General features: G+C 32.8%; 2 protein-coding genes and 1 long non-coding RNA gene across 8 annotated transcripts; 1 reads left to right on the top strand and 2 right to left on the bottom strand.

Annotated features, from left to right (window-relative positions):
* Window positions 1-1,376: 1,376 nt before the first annotated feature.
* On the bottom strand, window positions 1,377-4,814 carry LOC110662927 (uncharacterized). 6 transcript variants are annotated; one of them, XM_021822102.2, is made up of 6 exons: window positions 4,361-4,814; window positions 4,204-4,217; window positions 3,734-4,100; window positions 2,995-3,330; window positions 2,553-2,623; window positions 1,377-2,188 (listed from the first exon to the last, which is right to left on the bottom strand). In XM_021822102.2, the coding sequence occupies exons 3-6, from the start codon at window positions 3,953-3,955 to the stop codon at window positions 1,549-1,551; spliced, it is 1,269 nt and encodes a 422-aa protein (XP_021677794.2). In that variant the 5' UTR covers window positions 3,956-4,100; window positions 4,204-4,217; window positions 4,361-4,814; the 3' UTR covers window positions 1,377-1,548. The 6 variants fall into 6 exon arrangements, with proteins under 6 accessions (XP_021677794.2, XP_057996712.1, XP_057996713.1 ...); XM_058140729.1 differs by having other exon boundaries at window positions 4,204-4,814; XM_058140730.1 differs by having other exon boundaries at window positions 3,734-4,217.
* Window positions 4,815-6,783: 1,969 nt separating this feature from the next.
* LOC110662952 (nudix hydrolase 25) lies at window positions 6,784-11,447 on the bottom strand. Its single transcript, XM_021822131.2, has 6 exons — window positions 11,078-11,447; window positions 9,582-9,632; window positions 8,602-8,694; window positions 8,385-8,479; window positions 7,310-7,421; window positions 6,784-7,101 (listed from the first exon to the last, which is right to left on the bottom strand). The coding sequence occupies exons 1-6, from the start codon at window positions 11,141-11,143 to the stop codon at window positions 6,997-6,999; spliced, it is 522 nt and encodes a 173-aa protein (XP_021677823.2). The 5' UTR covers window positions 11,144-11,447; the 3' UTR covers window positions 6,784-6,996.
* Window positions 11,448-13,172: 1,725 nt separating this feature from the next.
* On the top strand, window positions 13,173-15,220 carry LOC131176020 (uncharacterized). Its single transcript, XR_009146148.1, has 3 exons — window positions 13,173-13,897; window positions 14,335-14,392; window positions 14,975-15,220. It is a non-coding gene; the product is annotated as an uncharacterized LOC131176020 (long non-coding RNA).
* The last annotated feature ends 7,837 nt before the right edge of the window (window positions 15,221-23,057 follow it).

Here is a 23,057-nt window from a genome sequence, read left to right as displayed (position 1 = left end):
GCCATAAGTAATACTAGATTTATTCTAAATCAAAATCGAGGCCAAAATTAGACTGCATCATCCTTTTAATTTCGATTTTATCAAATTTAATAGTTAAAATTTATTTTCTAAATTTTTTATTTAAAAAAATGGTTTTGACCTTAAACTAAACTGAATTAATAAAATGTTTTTTTATTAATTAAATGTTATAAAAATTAATTATAGTTATTTTTAAATATTTTTTAAAAAATAAATTAAACTTGTAATATCAAAAAGGTTCTTGGAAGATATATGCGTTAGATCAATCTCATACACACGGCCATGTCCATTGTTATCTCAAGGAATGCGGATTGGGGATAGACTGCACGCAATCCAAACATTAATATAAAAATAAAGGGCAAAAAGCCGACTCTTTATTACTAGTTCTAAGTGGCCGCAAAATCTATGGATATTGTATTTTTGGAGATGACTCACCGACACATTGGAATAACCCAGTTTGCAATGTCTATGTTGTACCTTGTTCAAGCATGCAGCAACTGTTTAAAGAGACACCAGGCATTGCCTTTCCCTTTAATGGTTATGGCCTTAGATCTGGCATAGAACCGGGTGAAATGAATTTAATTTGATAAAGAGTTTTTGCTCAATTTCGATTTGATTTCTATTCAACCCATGATATTATTAAATTATAATAAAAAATTAGACATCATTTGTTTAATTTTTATAACTTTTTAATATAAAAATAATTAAAAAAAATCCAGATGTAAACTCAATATAATTAAAAAGAGAATAGAACAATGTTTTGAATTGGAAGATAAAAAATAATAAGAAGGGTCGTCCATTCATGAATTGAAACCGTCTGAATTTGACCCAAGCTGTTTTTGACTCAAAACTGTTTTTGTCCAATTGATGGTTCGAACAGGCCCACGGCCTACTCTATATGGCCTGATGGCGTGGATGTTATTAGGCATCAAAAACAACCAACAACAACTTCTTTCAGACAGGCCATAACTTCAATTAAAGTGCAAAAATTCATTATTAAACAGCCAATAGCGAGTGTTTATTTTATGATGCAAATTACAGTGAAGCATTTATTTTGTAATGCAAATTATTAATAAAATAAAGTGATATTTAATGTAATTTATGGTAAATAAATTAAGAAAATGATGTTCATCAATCAGGCAAAGCTAAATTAAAAAATATAGTTCACCTAAATCAGCCCAAAAGAAAAGAAGCAAGCCACTCCACCAGGGCTGAATTGACATCCATATCAAAGTTTTAAATCTTTGATAGATCCAACCAGAGTTCCTTTTACGCTTTTACCTATTGTGATGAGCGTTCGAGAATACAGCTACATACCATTCCCACTATTGCTATAGCCCTTGTTCTACCATTAATCATTCGGCACAAAATAACTGCAAGTTTCTGCTACTGAATCGGCGAAAAGTAAAATACCAAGCATCCGTCCAACTTACTCTAGGGAATTTCAGTATTTACAAACCATGTCACAGAGAAACTAATTTTAAAATTTACTAGTCCATAAATACCACCTTACGTGCATGATTATAGATGTCAACAGCATTTTCTTTTCCTTTTAGGAAGCCTGCCTCCTGTTTTCCTCAGCGGTTGCTGCTGCTCATTGTGATTCTGATCATGGGAGTGTGATGATGTGGTTGCATCTGCTACTAAATTTGACTCTGGCACTGGACACCTTCCATTGCCTGGACCCTCCAGTTGCTGCTGTTGCTCATTGCAGCCATGATCACTGGATGGTAACAGACTCTTTTTAATCATGTCTGTATCGGACTTTAGTTTACGGGGCCTCCCTCTGCCTCGAGGCTTAGATTGCTGCTGCTCATATTGATGCTGAGGATATGAAAAAGATGATGTCAAGATATTTTTGTTTACAGGTGCTTTTGGTTTAGGAGATCTTTTCATGGTAGAAAGGTCAAGATGCTGCTCTGGATCTGTGCACGATTCAAGAAAAGATGATGATTCAACGGGGTGTAAATTGGCTCTCATTTGTTGATGAGAGAGATTCTTTGGTTGAGGGTGCCGTACTGACAACAGACCACAAATGATTTCCCTCTTTTCACAAGGACTTGTAATTTGCAGTTGCTTTTCCTCTTCCACCGCAGGATGATCATAGTCCAAGTTCTGGGTCACAAAGTCTTGAACATCATCTTGCTTGTTAAATCCCATCTCGACATCTCTGTTTTTTTCACCAAAAGAGGGCATGATTAAGCTAAAAAAATATCACTAGTACAGCATTTGTAACATCAATATTAAAAAAGGGAAGAAACCAGGATTCAATTTCTTCATTTTGATTACCTTCTCCTCAGGCTATCCCATTTCTCTCTCATTATGATACAAAGTGGAAGTAGTTAACTTCTGTCGTGGTCTCATACTCTCATTTGTAATTTTGTTTATGAACACATTATTTGAAATTCTTATTTAAAAAAAAAAAAAAAGAAAAAAAAAAGAAAAGATACACCCTGGCTCCCTAGCTTTCTTTTAATAAGTAATAACAATTGAGTGGTATGCATAAGATCAGTAAATGAGAGAAGGGCTGTTACCTCTCCAATGAGGTCTTCTGGTCCTTGTGCTGCTTCAGTTCCATAGCTTGCAGAGTCTCCTGACACCAAGGCTATTTCATCTCTTAGAAAATAAACATGCAATTAATGTTTTATACATCTCAACACAAAATGAATCCTAGATTCTGCATAACTTGCTGTTTATATGTACCAATGCAAATTTGGAATAAGGAAAAACAAGTATCTAATGCATGACTTTCCAACAGAACCTGTTTGCTATCAAGTGCATAAGAATCTTATGCTCATCATCCTTCCATCTAATGCAAGCTTACTATTCTTTTTTCTTTGGTTAAACAAAGGAAAAAAGGGCAAAAAATAAACTTGAATACATGCAAAAAAATAATAATAATAGAATGCTGATGGCAGCATCAAAAGTTGAGGATTAACACTTTTTTCTAATAAACTATATAACAATGATGCGCACCTCTTTATATACTTCAATTTGTTGGTTTTCAGCTTGCCTTTGTTTCTTCATCTCCTTCGCTCTGCCTTTTTTCCTGCCCTGCCTACCTCTGCGACCCTGCTTTTTCCTACTTGCTCCTGTCATCTCCTTAAACTCACAATCTTCAAATAAAAGCATATATCGTCCATTATTTACACATTCTATCTCCAAATTCCGACAAAGCTTCCTCAAATGATGACTCAAAAAACTCTCATGCCCCCATGGCAAATGCTCATACTCTCTTTTAATAAATGCTGATATTGCCTCCTCGGTGGACCCCCCTTCATCATTCAACTCTGAAATTGCCCTTAGAATCATCTTTAGAAGGAAGAAAAGAAAAAGGGAGGCCAAATGAGAACATGTAACAACAACAAAGATGGTACTGTTTGATGTGCTTTAAGTGAGTTAACACTCACTGAATTAAGCTCAAACCAAGGAAAATTATGCTTCCAAAAGCATACATATCAGTTCCAGACAGGGCCAATTATTTTAGAAGTGACTTTCCAGGGCAAATAGAAAGCAACTTTCACTTTTACAATTTGAACATGCTTCTATTGAACGATTTCCGCTTCAAAAAGCAATAGCCTAAACATATTCTAAAGTGCGCTTCTTTATCGATTTGCACATCAAAATAACGAAAAGAAGCATGATACGTACTTCAAACAGCAATACATTTAACCAAGATAACGCGAAACAAGAGTGTAAGATACTTGTTACTTACAGAGGCGTAAGGTGGGTGAGAGGGTGTGTGGAAACTGGGGAAGAATTCTCGCAGCCGTTTTTCAATGTAGGTCTTGATTTGAGGCGCAATGTCTCCCGAGGGGGTTATTTTCGAAAACACCGAGGCTCTGAGATTGCTCATTATACGCTCGTATCTGTCATTTGTAAGAGGAGTTACGGAGTTTTGAGGAGGGGAGTGAACAGGGTTGGGTTCTTCTTCCATCTTTAGCAGCTAGGTCAGGTTATTCAGTGATGGAACTGCGCGCGATGATGGAAAACCGCTAGTAGCCTAGCCGCCAAGCAATGAAGAGGCCAGGGGATCAAGAAATTCGAACAATGAAGGGGCCGGAGGTTTCTTTTCTCTCTCTCTTTAATGAAAAAATTAAAATAAAATGTCAGTTTTTGGTGAAAGAGTTCCTTCAGGGAGAGAAAATTAGAACAATAAATTGCCAATTGAAAAAAAAAAATCACCTTTCTTCTATATCCTGCAATTTCTCAGCCGCGAAAGGAATAGAAGGTAAACCAACAAAATACGAATTCAAACGAAATCATTAAAAAATAAGAGAAAAGGAAACGAGGGATTAAGTATACAACTGAGAGAGAGAGAGATAGAACGACCAATTAGTACCTGATAAAGATCAAGTATCCATGAAAGAAAGGAAGATCGCTAACAAATCGCTTTAGGGTTTTCAGTTACAATGTCGGTGCTTCCATCCAGAGAGAGAAAGAAACGTTGATGATTGTTAATTTCTTTTTTCCCTTGTGACAGAGAAGAGAAATATAGAGAGGTGGGAGAAGCGATTCAATCGATGGAGAAGTGATTTTAAATAGAGAAAAGCGAGACTGCTTAACAAGAATTATAAAATAAAATGGTGATTCAGGTAAGAAGTTATATATGGAATTTGCAGTGACAGGAAGGATTAATTTTGGACTATTGATAGATGGGGCGGCAAAAAGAGTTTTCTGCTTTTCTCCTTTGGCTGAGGAAGCAAAGGCGATGCTTGAGGCGATGAAGCTTGCTGTGGCGCTGGAATCATCCTCGGCAATATTCGAGACAGACCCTTTTAATCTGTTTTCTGCAATTCAAAAAAGTTCCCATAAAAGGAGTCTTTTGGGAGATTTTTTTTTTTCCGAGGCTTTTGGGACTTTTTCTTTTTTTTTTTTTACCTCCGACGCTTTTGGGAGATCAAAGCAACATTTGTTGGCTGATCTCGTAGCCAAGTTGCGTCTCAAAGGTCAATTGGCTTGTAACATGCTGGAGTCCATCGGATTAATTATTTGAATAATGTGTTTTTAAAAATAATTTATTGTTATAATTTGAAATTTGTGTGTTTACTTGAAAAATTGTGGATAGTAAATATATTTTTAAAGTGTAAAAAGTTAATAAGAAGCTATTAATTAAAATAGTGATTTTACAGGTAAAATATAATTTTTATGATACATCATATCATTAAAAAGTGAATAGTCTTGACCGTGATTTGAATGAGCGATTTTAGAAATAAAACTTTTAATTGTGGCAGCCTTGAAATATGAAAATTACTATTTAAATTTATGATTTAAGTAATAAAAAATTATATTATTTTATTAAAAAATATTAAGATAAGACAGATATAGAAATTATCATTTGAACTAGTGATTGAAAATAAAAAATTAATACAAATTTTATTTTTTTGTTACAACACGCATGACTGTAAATAATTTAAAGAGTTTCAGCTAGTTTTAAAAAAAATAACTCTCTTTATTAAATTTAGAGTTATGCTTCTCTTGAATATATGTTTTTTCTTCTCATCCGCTTTTTTTTTTAATTCTTCCTTTTTTAATATTATATATAAAATTTTAGAATTTTAATGCAGTTTGATTTTTCACACTAAGAAGTTTTATTGCAATTAAAGTAAAATTTTAAATTTTAATATAAATTATTATTATAATTATTGTTGTGATATATTGTTTAATATTTTATTTTTGATAATTTTATTAATGTATATATTAAATTAAGTGATAAATTTAATGGTATGTGTATAAGATGTGATAATTAGTTAAAATAAAATTAGTATGTTGAATAATTAGTTAAAATAAATTACAGTTGATATATATTTTATTTTATTTTTATAATTTTAGTGATATATTAATCAATTTTTTAAAAAAAACTTAAAAAGTAAAAATTAGGAGTATTACAACACCATTTTTATTTTATTTTTATTATGAATGTAATTATTTTTTTTATTTTTATTATGCTTTAAATTTATTTATAATATTATAACTTTTATTTTATAAAATATGATAATTTTACCTTAATAGAGAATTTTTACTTCATTTTAAATTAATGAGAAATTTTCACATAATATAAATTTATGTACAACAATTTAATAAATATAGTATATATATTATAGTTAGAATTTTGCATTTACAATTTTATGTACCAATAATTAAATTTTTTTTTGTCTCAATTTTTATGTGTTTACAATTGGCTTTTAAAGCCAACAAGTAAGCCATGAGCAGTATTTACATTGGGCATGTTTTTCATAATGTTGCAATCGTATTACTCTTTAAATCACTAACTCAAATGATGTTTTTAGTATACATAAACTGAGTTGATCAATTGATATGATAAGTTATAAACATGTTATAAACATTACTATTAAAACCACCAACTAAAATGATATTTTTAGTATACTTCAAGTGAATTTAATACTTGATTTGATAGATCATAAAATCGTTATTTCAATCAATATTTTTCATTACATCATATTATTTTAACAAATAATTTAAATTTCACATTATAATTATAAATAATTCTTAAAATTAGTCCAGCCTAGTAATATTGTTATCTGTGCAATCTAATTAAATATGATTATTTAATATTTATTATTATATAAATATTATTATTTTAGAATAGTGAACTTGATATTACAAAATTTCAATTTTTGATCATTCAATTGAAATGGAAAATAAATAAATTGATCTGCTTCCTCGTAATACAATTCACCGACCACCATTGATCAATCACTTGTGAAATACCGGTAACGCCCATCGCTTATTTAGGAGCTATGCTTCTGAAAGAAAAGACCGTCCAAAATTTAATTTCTAAACTTTGAAGTATTCAAAATGGCAGATATCTCTCTCCAATTTTATATTACAACAAAACAACCATAATCTAAATTTGAAATTCCAACTGCAACATCCATTTACAGAAAAAAGTTGTAAAGAGCCAGATTCATTTCTATAAGAAACATGGAGAAACCTACAAAAGCACACCCACATCATTTACCCCTTTGATGATTTACATTTACTCGCAATTCCATTCTCATTGAAGTAAGGCCTGAAGGTTCTCACAACTTCCTCATATGTTGGCCTCTTGTAGTCCACTGCCTGCAATCAATTACTTGTCATGCCTTATTAAAGCCTTTGTTAAATTCAAAGAGAATGTTGATCAATTTATATTTTAATTCATTTTAATTCAGGCTTATTAAGTAATCGTGTTACTTTACATATCAAAATAATTAACTAATTCAATGTTGCAACTCAACCATTTATATTGTTAACTTATGACATTCTTAAGCTTTTCGACACACCATACCTGCTCAGCAACTTCTTCAGGGCTCGTCCATTTCCATTCTGCAAATTCTGGATCAGCTTCGCCATTTGCCAGGTTAATCTCACTCTCATCTTTTGTCAATCTCATGAGAAACCTATCAATTGTCCAGAGAACTCATTTTCACCCCCTCAAATTATGTAATGGAAGTGACAGAATATCATAATTTTTTAAATTTTCCCTTTCTAAAACAGAAAATTCAAATATTCTGCAACAACTAATTGATGTGCTAGTTGCATTTGTGTTAATTTGATGCTGGCTAACTCCTACTTTTATGTCTATTTTGCACGTCCACAACAACCCTCTGGCACTATAAACGGATGAAGCAAAAATCATTGAGACAAAAGGCAGCCAAGTTAATCACTGTGAATCTTAAATCGGATCAAACTTAAAAAATGCCGCCAGAAATTCTCAAATATTAATATTTTAAGTGTCACTTGAACATCCTTCTTGGGATTAGTTACATGCATAATACCAAGCAAAATCAACTGCTGGCGCAATTTGCCTAGCGGAAAAATATTTGTTAGCATATATGTTCCACAAGGATTTGAATTGAATTGATAGCTCAATTTGCATAGTTTTTATACTCAATTAATGGAAACAAACTTCAAGTCAAAAATCCATAAATCATAAATTTATCCAATTCCTTCATTACTAACTAAATTCAACTACTAGTTCTACTTTTTTCTGCAGCAAAATTCTGGTGTCATTTAAAAAAAAAAACATTAAATAGGGCAACATGCCAGTCCAAGGTGATTCAGCACATACAAGGAGTGCATATCCATCATTCTTATGTGCAGCTTCTAGTGGAATTGAAAGGGGTCAGATTAGGATCAGAAGAGTGGGATTAAGAGAATGACACAGAAGGCGGGTCTTAAGTCTAAACACAGATGGCGCATTCATGGCTATGAAGTAGACAGTCATATTGTATGTATGTCTAATTACACTATGTTAGACAAAATGTAATATACTTTCATGGAATCAATGTGTGCTTGTAGCGTATCTGTGTGTGTGTGTGTGCGTGCGTGCGTGCGAGTGTGTGTGACAGAGAGAGACACACCACTTCTGTGCCTGCCCATGCCATTCACCTCCCCACAAACGATTCACTTTGGCCTTCACAGCAGGTGGAAAGTCACAAGTCAACCAATTTGGTACCTGTCAATACACAGCCAATCCAAGGTTTAGACCTTACAAGCTCTAAATTACTCAAGGAATTGCTATATTTCCAGCATTCTCATCAATCACTATTCATTCCTTTGAAACAATCATTTGCGGACCTCAGCAATAATTTCAGCAGAGATTATCCCAGTTTCTTCTCGTAGTTCCCTTATGGCTGCAGATCTAGGCTCCTCATTGTCTTCAATACCCCCCTAAGAGGCAATCACAAATATGGACTAGCTTAGCTAAAACGTGCAAAAATTTTAAGAATGAGAGCATGATGAAAGAACTGAAGCTTCAGTTCTATGATAAATTATATATGAACTCTTCTTGTCCAAATCTAAATGCAAAGGTGATCTAATGAACCCCAATGACTCAGAGTATAAGTAAACCCACTTATGCATCAGAAATAGTAAACCCACTTATGTATCAGAAATCCAACCACTTCTTCTCTAAAAGCTAGGTAACTGCAAGGTTCTGTTCACCTGCAGGTTGGCATACAATATCACCAAGTTATATTCATCACAAAAGTTCTTTACCCATATTTTTTTATACATTCATGTGAAATAAAAATAAAAGCATAGAGGAAGAATATAGATTATGCAACCAACTAAACACCATGAAGCCACGATTGACCCAGCTCACAACATGGTAAGGTATCCTGCCAAAATAAAAATAACGCAAAGCAAATCCATGCAACATCATATGGAAAGACTTTCTAGATACTTGATTCCCGTAATCTATCAATGAGATATGTGTTTCGCATGAAAGTGGGCTATTTCATTTAACAAGAAGGGTTTTCTTTGCTGAGGGCAAAGACCCCCCTGTTTTGAGAATAACTAGGAGTTGGGAATTAAAACAAATTAACAATTTGATCAGTCAGACAAACCCTAAAGATGCATGCCCTAGGAATTTTTCAATAGAGGAAGCATAAACACAAAATCCTCCTCTGTACAACAATGGTGGAGGTTTAAGTTAACCTTAACAAATATGGTTATGAATTGAATTATCTTTCTGCATTTCTGAGCAATTACTTTTCGAAACATAATTAAAGACCATAAGTTCAAAGAAAAAAAAACAATATTCAATATGGTACCACCTGAGGCATCTGCCACGCTCCTGGAACATTTAATCTAGAAGCCACAAAAATCTGCAAGTAAATCATAGACCGTTATCATTTCTTTTCATAAAATGTGCAAACCTGAAATGAATAAGAAAGAATAATTTGAAGAAAAACTGTACTAAATATTATAATTCTTCTTCCTTATCAATCAAATCAAGAAGTAATTTGAGACGTGCAGGATACATGCCAAAAAAGAAAAGAAAAAAAAGTAAGAACCTTTCAAACCATAGGGACCTTTTCCTTATTATCTTTTCATCAATCATGGACCTATACAAATATCTAAATTCACTTAGAAAGATCATTTGCTCTATACAGTTTGTAGTTAGCCTATGATTTCAAGATCTTAGAACATTTCTACTACAAGACTGCTAAAAAGTTGTGGTTAAGCATTTCATGCCAAGCAGCCTGTGTGCCCCATAGCCCAGGTAGTCAAGAGTTTAAATTCCGGCCTCCCCCACCCCAGTGAGGAAAAAAAAGGAAAAATGGAAAGGACAAAAAAAAAAAAAACTGGGGCATATATCCTTATTACTAGACATAAGAGTTTAAGGATGAGGACTTGATGAAAGAGAGAGAGAGAGAGAGAGAGAGAGAGTTACCCTATAATGAATCAAAAAAGGAGGTAATATATTCATAGTCCCATCTGTGAATTAATATGATCATATTACATAATAGATAAGTGTACGATATACATATGTTAGCTGAATAGCTGTATCAGCGAACGCTAAACCTTCTACTTATTTTAAACTGAAGATATATTCACTAACACATCCTCCAACTTGTGGAGAGCAGTCATCCAGTTTACTGTTTAATACAATATGACTATTGCTACAAAATCAGTCGTCTTCCATCCTTGCAGTTTGATATGATGATATAGAAGATGGCCACATCCTCCAACACTCAAACAACAGATAATTGGAAAGAGGAATCAATGAGATAGTATCAGACATTGAGCATATCTATCTCTAGTTTATTGTATCAATAAATCACCCATAAATTACTCATAATAAATCAAATTTCCCATTTTTTTAGGAAAATTTAACAAATATCTCGAGATCCGATTTTTCTTCCCATTTAAATTTCAATATTGGTATTTAAAAACAAAAATCATATGAAGATTAAGCAGGTTCTCAGCTTACGAACATCGTCCACAATTTCGGATCTTCCTCCATAAATGATAGGCAATCAGATTCAACATCAATGTCCAGTTATAATAACAACAAAACCAACTTCTTTAACCAGTTAATCAATTTAAAAAAAAAAAAAAAGCACCAACATTATGGAAACAAACAAACAAACATATATGGACAAACAAGAAGTCCAGTAAGCTCCTAATTCACACAGTACAAGCCACTCTAGAAGACTTTCCAGTTTCCAAAATGCAAATTCACCACTAGTCAGAATCGCATCAATCAAAACCAATTAATCCTCCAAAATTTGAAGCAGAATTACTAAGAGACGGAGAGAGGTGGCACCTGATTATCTGAGTTGATAAGACAAACGCCAACGTTGGGGCGATAACCGGCTGGCAGGCCATCCATTTGAGGCCTTATTGAACCCCAACACCCAGAGAAAAAGAGAGAAGCGCAGAGAGAGAGAAAGAGAGAGAGAGAGAGAGAGAGAAGGTGAGAAGAAGATATGATTTCAGATAGAAAGAGTAAAAGCTGTGATATCTATCTGTACGAGTATATGTGTATCCGGTTGACTACAAGGGAGATGCAGAGACAGATGGAAAGATTCAGAGAGCGCGAGAAGCTGAAAAATAGAGAAGAAAAGGGTGTTTCATGGGAATCTGTGACCATGACCATGGCAAATGGCTGACCCTTAAAGAGTAAATTATAATTTAACCTTTAACCTTTGTTTGGATCAAGGGAATTAAGGAAATGAGTGAGAAATTAATCAAGAAAAATAAGGATGAAAGAAAAGAAATTTAATTTATTTTTTATTATTTGAATAAATTATTAAAATCAGATAAATTATTAAAATTAGAAAAAAATATAATTTTTTTTAAAAAAATAATTATTATTATATAATAACTATTACACCACTTTTTTTCTTATGTAGGAAATTTTATTACATTATTATAAATTTTTTTCTATTTTTCTCTAATTTTTCATTAATTTGAAGAAAAATGGTGTAGATTAATAATAATGAAGAGGATAAATTTTTCCTTATCTTTTCTTATTTCTTTTACTTTCTCTCTTTTACTTGATCTTCAAATAATGGAATAGAGATATCAATTATCTTTTTTATTTTTTCTTCTCTCCATTTCCCTTAATCCACACAAATTATTAAAGACTGATAACATCTATAAATTAATTTTTATAATTTTAAAATCTATCAATTCATTTATTGATATTTTAATAGATGTATAGATTAATTTATATTATTGCTATCGCAATTAAGTCATAGTTAATTTTAATAAAAATAACCAAATACTATTTACTATATTTTTATCAAAAATAATTTAATTTTTAAATTTTAGTAAAACTTATAAATTATTTTTTATAAATTATAATTATCAAAATTATATATTAATCGCTTTAAAATTTTTAAAATTTTAATTAATTATAAAATTATTTATATATTTTACGAAATATCACTAAATATTATAATTATTTATAAATAAATTTTTATATTTTTATAATTAATAAACATATAAGCATTAATTTGTAAATAGTTATAATTATTAAAGTATGAATTAATTATTTTAAAAACTTTATATTTTTTTAATTATAAATTTATCCTTACATTTAAATAATATAATATAATATAAAAGATAAATACAATTTAATAGCTAATTTTATAAAATTTTACCTTCTTAATTAATAGTAAATTTTGCAAAACTAACTATTTACATGTTAAAATTTTTAAAATGTAATTTACAAATTTTTAATTTGTAAAATTAAAAATTAAAATTTTAATTTTATTACAGGGATTATTTTGTTAACAAATCAAAATCTCTTTAACTATTTTGTTTTATATTGAAATTCATAAATAAATGTCATTTTGATTATTTTTAAATTAATGGTAATTTAGATAGAAAATTTGATGAAGGGATAAATTTGTAGTTTTTTTTTATGTCAAGACTAGATAAGTTAATTTTAAAAATATAAAAATTAATATATAGATTTCACTAGATCTCAAATAATTAATTTATAGGTTTGCCTACTTTAAAAACTAAATTATTTCAAATAGAAAATATAATAGACATTTTGATCATTTTATTAAAATTAATAATGACATAAAAATGATTCTAACTGTAAAAATTAATTTATAAATTTTACTAAATTATATAAATTAAATTATAATTTATCAAAATTAAAAAAATTTATAAAATTTAGACTTAATCATATTAATTATCTCTCAATTTAATATAATTTAATTTTTAACTTTCAGTTTTAATTTATTAAAATAAAATTATCTAACTTCTCTTTTATCGTAGAAAAAGTCCTCGTTATCAGAATTGATAGGAGATTTGGCTAGATGTGTGCGTGGCATGTCTATGCTGTCTTTCTTAAATAAATGAAACAAACTTTGTGCCACGTTTGACTGAGCTTCTTTCTCCTCCACACACATCGCGACATTCCCAAGGAGATTGCAGGCTTTACTTCTGGTGATTATATCTCTCTAAAACTCTCTCCATCTCTCTCTTTCTCTCTCACCATTGCTCTTAAGTAACTACGAATTCTTTTGCTACTTCTTTTGCTCTAATCCAATAACACCAACCAAGCTCTTTGCTTCTTCTTCGTTTTCATCTTCTTCTTCTTCTTCTTCTTGTACTCTCCCATTTTGTCAAACCAAAAACCTCAAATTCATCAATCAACAAGCTAATCTGTAGTCTTTTTTCGTCCTTAAATTACGTAAACGCTACTTGAACTCCTTCTTTCAAACCAAACTCATATCCCCTTCTTTTGCAATTTCATCTAACCTACCATTGACATCCTCGATCTTATGAGCTAAAGGAAAATAAGATTGAGATTGAGAGCTAGTTACCTTTTTCTTTTGATTAAAGCTAGTTAACTTGACATAAAGCTCAATAATACCCTTCCTAATATCATAGTTGTAACATCTCTAATTTTTAAATAATTATTATATATATATTATTCTAATTTTGATATTGTGTACTTCGCGTATGTACTTTCATTTTATGAAAATTCGATCGTCGCTCGAATTTGTAATTTCAGACCGAGCAGATAAGCTGCAGGAATCATTTCAGAACCGGATCAAGATTATAGGCTAACCCATTGTTTTCAGACGTTTTGGACGCGTTCCAGTTGTCAGATTTGGCATAGGTAAACTCAAACTCTACATTACTTAATTTTTGCCTTATACTGAGTTAAAATAAAATTTATAAAATATTCGTGGATAATAAGAAAATTACAATTTCTATTGCAATAGCCTTATAATATTGTTAAGGACCGCGGGGCATATTTATAGAATTTTTAAAGTTAGTTTGGATAGTTTTTGAAAAATATTAGTTTTGAAATCTTATAATTGAGTTGTCTGATAGTGTGATTATTACTTGGTTTCAAGGGCCCAAGAGGGGCCATATAATGATGAGGAGATATGGGTTGAGTTTATAAGTATTATTTTAAACATTTTACAGGTTGGGTAGGTCATAGGTATAGGGGAGACTCTGCCAGATTTTCGACACGACTTAGGACATCTTTGGTCTTTTTTTAGTTTGTATTGAATCAAATGTATTAAATAATTATAATAAAATTGTCAGGTGAGCCGGGATAGCCATCTTCCTCCACCCAGTCGCCACAGTGACTTCGATTAAGTTTGTGAGTAAAATATTAATTTTAATCGTAATTTCGATATTATTATATGTTCAAGTATGCCCACGCATCACTTATAAATATGTATGTATATAGTTAAACACTAGGCACTTTTTATATTGCATTCATAATTGTTGAAGTGTCATGGATGTTATTTGTGATAATTTGGAGCAGTGTGTGTGTGTGGCGTGCTTGTGGTATGGTATTGGATATGGACAGGACAGGTAGACATGGCTTGAGAGACACTCACTGGGACCTGGTCCTTCGGGGTAGACACGGCTTGAGAGACACTCGCTGGGACCCCGCATTTGGTTTATTAAGCGAAAGTCCAGCTTGGGAGACACTCGCTGGCAAATGTTGGATTAAGAGGGTTGTATAGGGGATCAACTTCCATATATGTATTGCTTGACAGTGTTGGGTGTGTGAGTGCTCAAAATTGCCTTTTTGCTGTTATGATATGAAAATTATAACGATGTTGCATTTTACTCCACAGGGTGCATTAGCTTTAGATAGTTATAGAGATTATGATTAAAATTTGTATTTTACTCTCTGAATTGAACGCTCACTTCTGTTCATCTATTTTTTCAGGCTACAGGAGGATTATTTGTTGTGGCTAACCTGCTCTTCTTCTTCTTCACAGGTCTATTGATAGTGTTTAATGTATTTTGTACAATTGAGTTAAATTTTTAGACTCCGCATGTATTAGAAGCATTTATTTTTATTTTGAGCCTGTATTATAAAAGTTATGTTGGACCTGTAAAATTATTAACTGTATGTATGATAGGATTGGATGAGGGAGCTGAGCTCCTATTTGAGTTATGACATTTTGATTATGTGGAGGGTGAGTTAAGCTCTCCAATTTATTATATATTGTGTTTACAGGTCAGACGAGTAAAAAACTCCCCGTTAAATAGTCCATTTTATGGCCGGACCTTGTCCGGTTGAATTCTTGAAATTGAGCCCAAATGGGCCTTAGAGTTGGGTTGAGAAATAGTTATGCTTACTACGGGCCTCGGGGGCTTTAGGCTGGCCCAGGTCCTAGTGCCTGTTCGGCCCATAGGTTAGGTCATGACAAATGTGGTATCAGAGTTTAGGCTTTAGATTCATGAGAAAGTGTACACCTAGAGTTGTCACATGCGGAGTATAGGATTCTGTTTCGTCTTTTTTTCTGTAATTCTTCATTTATAGATTTTACGTTATTCCTCGGTTAATATAAGAGTGCTTCAGTTTAGCACCTCAATTTTGTGAAGTACATAGAAGTGTGAAATAGAGTTAGCAGACATGTTGAGGTCTGTTATGGAAATACGTTCTCCAAGAAACACTATATTTCTATCAGTATGGGTCTAAGTGTTGTGCCTATCTGGTGCTAAGCACGAGTGCATAAAGGTGAGTTTTTATAGTATAATTACACTAGATAAGGGTGAGGATACCACTGCTGACAGTCATCAGTGGATGACCCAGTCAGAGTAAGTTTATGATAATAGTAGATTCAAGAGAGATAAGAGATTAGGAGACCTAGTCTGTCAGGACGTATCGTAGTAACTATATAATATTCTCGATGTCTGCTCTGTAAGCTGCAAATTACAATACCGACATGAAATTATTGTGTAGAGCTGCGTGCATCCTCGTGGTGCTCCATAATGAGGGTGTTTTTGGATGGCCTCTGTTTTGGTACAACTATGCTAAAACAGAGTTCTATATTTACAGAGGAGTTGGGAACTCCTAGTTAGAGATCTAGAGCTAGAATATCGAAAGGTCACAGTGAAGGAACGGAAGCGTGAAAAACACAAGATTATACCATTGAATTCAAAAATTTTCACCTAGGGTCACATGCACCATGCAAGATTTATTTTTATCTATTTGATTTCAATGATAAACAACATATTAAAACTCTTTTAATATGTTTTTGGATCTGTATTTGCCATTTAAGATTTTAAAATTAATCAGATTAATTTTAGAACCCTAGATTAAATCAAGAACGATTACACTAACCTCTTGATGTCCCGCGATGTTCGCGCTTTGAGATTCGTCTTGAGACACGGATGTTGTCCCTCTAGCTTGTCCACCCCAAGAACACCTATGGCAGCCCTTGAACAGCTTCTAAAGCCTTTTCTATTAATTAGAAATTCAAGTTCTGCCTTTTAAGAGATTAGAGATGTAAACATGACACTAGAAACAATTTCTAGTGTTCTTAATTCAAGAGATTGATGGCTAATCTCTTTGAATTGATGAGAGATGAAGAGAAATAGCTGGAGAGGCTCAAAGTGGCGTGACAATTGAGAGGAGAGGCTGCTGGTTATGTTTTCTTTCATAACCACACTTAAATAGCTAGGTTAACACACTAAACCCTAGCCACATGTCACCTTTTGATTAGCTCTAGGTTTAAGTGACCCAATCACATTGTGCCAAGTGTCAAACCTATATTTAATCTTGATTTTAATCATCTTACATGATTAAAAAAACATTTGGCAAGCTTATGTGTTATGCCATGTGTCACCATCTCATGTTGCCACGTGTCACCTTTGTGAAATGACCAAAATGCCCTGTGTCTTAATTTTGAGTTCTTAACCCAAAATAATTATTTTCTTCTTCTAATTAATTTATATCAAATATAAATTAATTAATTAATCTCTATTAATTAATTTCTCATCAATTAAATTCATATTTAAACACTTTAAATATAAATTTAACTTATATTATACATCCAATAATCTAGATTTGGTTTCAAGTCATGCTAGGGACTTTGCAATTTAATTGCAAACCAAATCTATTTAATTAATCAATTAAACTCTTTAATTAATTAATTAAATCATATTTAAATAGGTGATAACTTGTGTATGTGTGTGACTTACTAGGCTCATCACTAATTGGCAATGAGACATGATATCAACTCTTAATATCATCAGAACTCTTTCTTACCATAAATGATTTCTCTAAATCATTTTATGAACCTCATAGACCATGGTTAACGCCTAGCATAGCATGCCATGGCCACCCAATTAGTAATAAGATTTACCTTAAATGAACCTACAATCATATGTTACCATGCACTAGAATCTCTGCATAAAAATCCCAACTCAAGGAGTCATGGTTTATGTCAAACTCCATTTGCTATGAATATTATGTTCTCTTTTAATTCCAGTTCTTGATTAAAAGATTTTCTCATGAAACTCTTTTGAATAAATCTATCTGTCTGCCAGAACTTGAAACATCAAGAACAATTAAATGAACATAGGATTTTATCTCTATTTACTTAGAGGAACAGATTCCATCTTGATCAACACCTACCTCCATATATAACTAGTAGGAGCCAACAGATGCCCATATACCCATACATAGTACAAGTATGAAAGCGAAGATCAAACTCAAACTACCTATATACAAGATAATCTGTGCTATCTCGTGTCTAAAGATTATATGCCGATATGATTTATGACAAAACATTGACAAGAGTAAACTCCATGTGCTTGTCATAAGCGTCAGTTCGACCTACTTATCATTTATAAGTGCCTATCATGTTTGTTATATGGCATGAGACTCACCATTCCATCTTATTTATATCTCATATAAATAACTTGGGAACAAACATGAATACAATCTTTACGGATAAGTCATGTCCTTATTATGAAGTATCCTCGATTGTGAACCTATTTATGATACTTTGTGCTAGAAATATTGTCACTCATATTCTTAACAACTTAAGAATAATATTTCTAACAAAATATCAATGGACCTTTTCTATTACACATAAATATATTATGTAAGAAAAAGTGGAAATGCCTTTATTAATAAAATATCTACAAGATACATACTAAATGATATGCTCTAGGGCATACTACTAACAATCTCCCACTAGCACTAGAGCCATTCATTACAATACCTTAGACCCATTTTCTCAAGATGTCGGTCTAGCGGAGCTTGTGACAAAGGCTTAGTGAATGGATCAACCGGTTTTTAAGTGATGTTATTTTTTCGCATGGCTATATCGCCTTGCCCAACTATATCTCCGATAATGTGGTAGTGCCTTTCTATGTGTTTGGATTTTGGGTGAGACCTTAGTTCCTTAGCTCAGATGATTGCTCTCCATTGTTGTCACGGCAGTGGGCGCTAACTCAATGGAAGGAACTATCGTAAGTTCTGTTACGAACTTCTTTATCCAAAGACTTCCTTTGCGACATCGATGCAAAGAATATACTCACCTCTGCGATGGAATATGCGATCGTGCTCTGTTGGAACTCTTCCAGCCGATCGCACCTCCATTACAAATGAACACATATCCAGAGGTAGACTTTCTATCATCGATATCCGATTGGAAATCGAATCGATAACCATCCAATTGCAAGTCTCCACTCCATAAATCAAGAATAAATCCTTAGTTCTTCTCAAGTACTTAAGGATATTCTTGACTATCGATGTTCCAAACTGGATTGGATTGATACCGCTAGTCAAACTAACAAGGCATATGCGATATCAGCCTAGTACACAACATTGCATACATTAAACTTCCAATAGAAGCATATGGAATCTGGCCTGCCATCTTATCTCTTTCTTCAGTGTCTTTGGAGACATCTCTTTAGAAAGATGGATACCATGTCTCACTGTAACAATCCTCTCTTGGAATCAAGCATGTTAAACCTCTTTAACACCTTTTCCAAGGATAGACTTTGGGATAAACCAATTATTCTTTCGCTCTATCTCTATAGATGCGAATTCCAAGAATATAGGTTGCCTTCCTAAGTCTTTCATGGAGAATGTATTTGACAACCATACCTTTATAGTCGTCAACATACTGTATCATTACCCATCAACGATGTCATCCACATATAAGACAAGGAAAGTGATAGCATTGTCACTAACCTTATATACACATGGCTCATCCTCTTTTTGATAAAACCAAAGGATTTAATGGCTTCATCAAAGCGGATGTTCCAACTCCTCAAGCTTGTTTCAACCCATAAATGGATCGCTTTAGCTTGCATACCTTGGAACCATCTTGGGATTCAAATCCCCTAGGTTGTTCCATGAAAATGTTTTCTTCAATGTATCCATTGAGAAAATTTGTTTTGACATCCATCTGCCAAATCTCATAATCATAGTATGCACTATTGGTAGTAAAATCCTAATTGATTTAAGCATGGCAACAAAGAGAAAGTCTCCTCATAGTCGATTCCTTGCCTTTGGCGAAACCCTTCGCTACTAGCCTTGCCTTATAGGTCTCTACCTTTCCATCGAACCAATTTTCTTCTTGAAAACCCATATGTTCCCTATAGGTACAATACCTTGGGTGGGTCAACAATATCCCAAACTTGATTCTTATACATGGAATCAATCTCGGATTTCATAGCATCAATCCATTTTGAAGAGTCTATATACGATATAGCTTCTTTATAGGTAAGTGGATCATCTCCATGATCTACTTCTTCATGAGTAGACAACTCTTGTTCTTCTTCATGAAGAAAACCATATCTCAGTGGGTGAGATACCTGGTTGTTCTACGAGGAGCAGTGTAGATGTTTCATCAATGGGTATAGGTTGACTAGATGGATCTATATCCATCCGATGCTGGTTGGTCGAATTCTCCAATTCTAACTCTATTTGCCTTCCTTTGCCTCCTTCTTGAACAAACCGTTGTTCAAGAAATGTGGCATCTCTACTTATCACAACCTTTTGTGAAGTAGGCAAATAAAAATAATATCCAAAACTATCTTTTGGATATCCAACAAATCGACCTTTTACGATCGGTCTCCAATTTATCGGTGTTGACTTTTGATATAAGTTGCACAACCCCAAATCTTAACATGCTTAAGACTTGGTTTTCTTCCATGCCATATCTCATAAGGTGTGGAAGAAAGCGATTTTGATGGAATCCTATTCAGAATATATAAAGTGATTCTAATGCAAATCCCCAAAAGGAGATTGGCATATCGGTATAGCTCATCATACTACGTACCATATCCAATAAGTACGATTTCTCCTTCAGATATACCATTCGGTATGGCGTTCTGGAGGAGTCACCGAGAAACAATGCCATGCTCTCTCAAGTATTCATCAAATTCGAGACTCAAATATTCACCTCCACGATCCGATCAAGAGCTTTAATATTTTTTCTGTTTGATTTTCTACTTGATTTAAATTCTTTGAACTTTTCAAAGGATTCATGTTTGTATTTCATCAAATACAAATACCCAAACCTTGATTTATCATCGAAAGGTAATAAAATAATGAAAGCCCTCTAGCCATTTCTTTAAACGGACCACATACATCACTATGTATTAGTTCCAAAATATTTTCACTCTTAGCCCTTGTCCAACAAAGGGTGATCTAGTCATTTGCCTTGAAGGCAAGATTCACAAGTTGGAGTAGGCTCGAGCCCAATGAGGATAGAATCCCCATTTTCTCCAATTTTGCAATCCTATCTTCTGCAACATGACATAACCTTAAGTGCCAAATATATTTTGAACTTGAGTTGGTTTTCACCATGGCATTGCATTCATTTAGATTACTATACTCTGGCCAGTGGAAACACTTTCTTACTGACAATGGAAACACTTTCCTGTTGGCAATGGAAACACTTTCCTGTTGGCAGTGGAGACACTTTCCTTTGCCTTTATCAGCTTTAATCTTCCTTTTCTGTTTAGCTATTTTCTTGGAAGGACCAGAATCGAGATTTCTTTTTCTTGTTGCGCTTCTTCTTGTTGGACTTTCCAAGAGAAGAAGATGCAATCAAAGCTACCTCTTTTCCTTTATTATTCGCATATTCTTTTGGGCAATAACCAGCATGTTGAGTAAACTAGCTAAGGTGCATTCCTATTTAGTCATATGGAAATTTGTCACAAAATTCCCAAAAGACTCAGGAAGGGACTGAAGGATCAAATCCGTTTGTAGTTGGAAATCCATGTTGAAGTCAAGATGTTCCAATCGCTCAATCAGAATCATCTTGTTGGACATGATCCCCAACATTCATCCCTCGGACATCCTCATACGGAATAGCTGTCTAGATATCTCATACCTAGCATTCCTGCTGTGCTCACCATACAACTCTTGTAGGTGAAGGAGGATCTCACTCGCACTCTGCATGTTCTCATGTTGCTTCTGTAACTCATTACTCATGGAAGCAAACATGTAACACTTAGCGCTCATATCATGCTCCTTCCACTTGTCCAAAGTATCATGTTCCTCTTGTGTGGCCTCTGGAGGTAAGGGACCAGGAACATTTGAATATATAACATATGATATATGTTCAAGGTTGATGACTAGTTTTAATTTTCTTAGCCAATCGAATGATTAGGTCTGTCAACTGTTGTGATCAAGTATGCTTGCAAGGATATTGGATGGTGGTGGTTGTTTTGTGCTCATTTTTATCAGAAAATTAACTGCAGAAAATAACCAGATTAATTAGTAAATGTATCATGTAATTAACCAAAATGATTATGGTCTTTTAATCAAATTGGTCCTCCCACTAACTTATCGAATCCTACACTTCCAAAGTAGAAAACGGAAATCCTAGTTGGATGGATTTCTAGTGGGTGATTGAATTCTTATAATTCTATTGATCATCCTCAGGTACATCCATTTTTGGAATTACAATAAACTATAAGTGAGCAACTCCTTGCCCATCACATCTCATGTGAGGTTCAATCGTTTTACTAGCCCCTAATGCTCAAAATCTAGTACATCCAATATTGACTGATCTTGCATTAGTTAAGTTGATCCCATTGAGCCAGTAATTATGCAAATAATTTTAATGTCCTCAGGTACATCCAATATTGGCCACCAAACCATTTACATATTTACAACATCTCATGCTTAACAATTATTCTTAAGAAAATCTCTTAAATTAATTGCATCTCATGCAACTATTTAAAATTTCTTAAAATAATTGCCCCAATGGAGGGCTTATGTTATAATTACTTTAATTATAGCATTTCCAACTTAATAATTTGTTTTGTAGATTTTATATCCTACCTAATTACTATTAAGGTCTCACTTTGCACATTATACATTTAGGATGGATATATCATATAATTTCTTACATTCCCATACATCTCATGCATTCATGGATAAGCGATAAATATGGTATGATCATGGACTTTCTAAGGGATTCAGTGAGCCACCAAAAATTGAATCAGGGCATTCCTAGGTACATTTCATTCATTCATTTTACAAGAGTTGCTGAAGGAGTACATAATCAACATTTGATATTGAATTCCTTCCATGGTCCCACCAATGCTCTTGACCTCCTTGAACTTCTTGCAATCCAATATTACATAGTAATCCTTGGCATACCAAGCGAATTTACAAGAAATTAAATAAATGAAATTACAACCCAAAAATATTACAAACTTAATAATACATGCCCAAAATAAATTAAAATAATTTAATTAATTTAAAATCCCAAAGAAACATAAAAGAAATAAATCCAATCACATAGGTCTTTTATAGTCAAATAACATCCATCAAGCATATAACTATTTAACAAATAAATAAAACATACATACTTAAATTAAATTGAATATCTCATATTCAACTTAAAAATCAGATTTGAATATGATTAAAATAAATTTTAAAATTCAGATTTGAATCTCATTCAAAAAAATTTAAAAATTAAGATTTGAATCACATTCAAACAACTTCAAAAATTCAGATTTGAATCACATTCAAACATTTTTAA

Source organism: Hevea brasiliensis, chromosome 18, assembly GCF_030052815.1.
Source record: "Hevea brasiliensis isolate MT/VB/25A 57/8 chromosome 18, ASM3005281v1, whole genome shotgun sequence".
NCBI classification, from domain to species: domain Eukaryota; kingdom Viridiplantae; phylum Streptophyta; class Magnoliopsida; order Malpighiales; family Euphorbiaceae; genus Hevea; species Hevea brasiliensis.
Note: the sequence above shows the minus strand (reverse complement) of the source record. Positions and strands in the feature narration are given on the sequence as shown.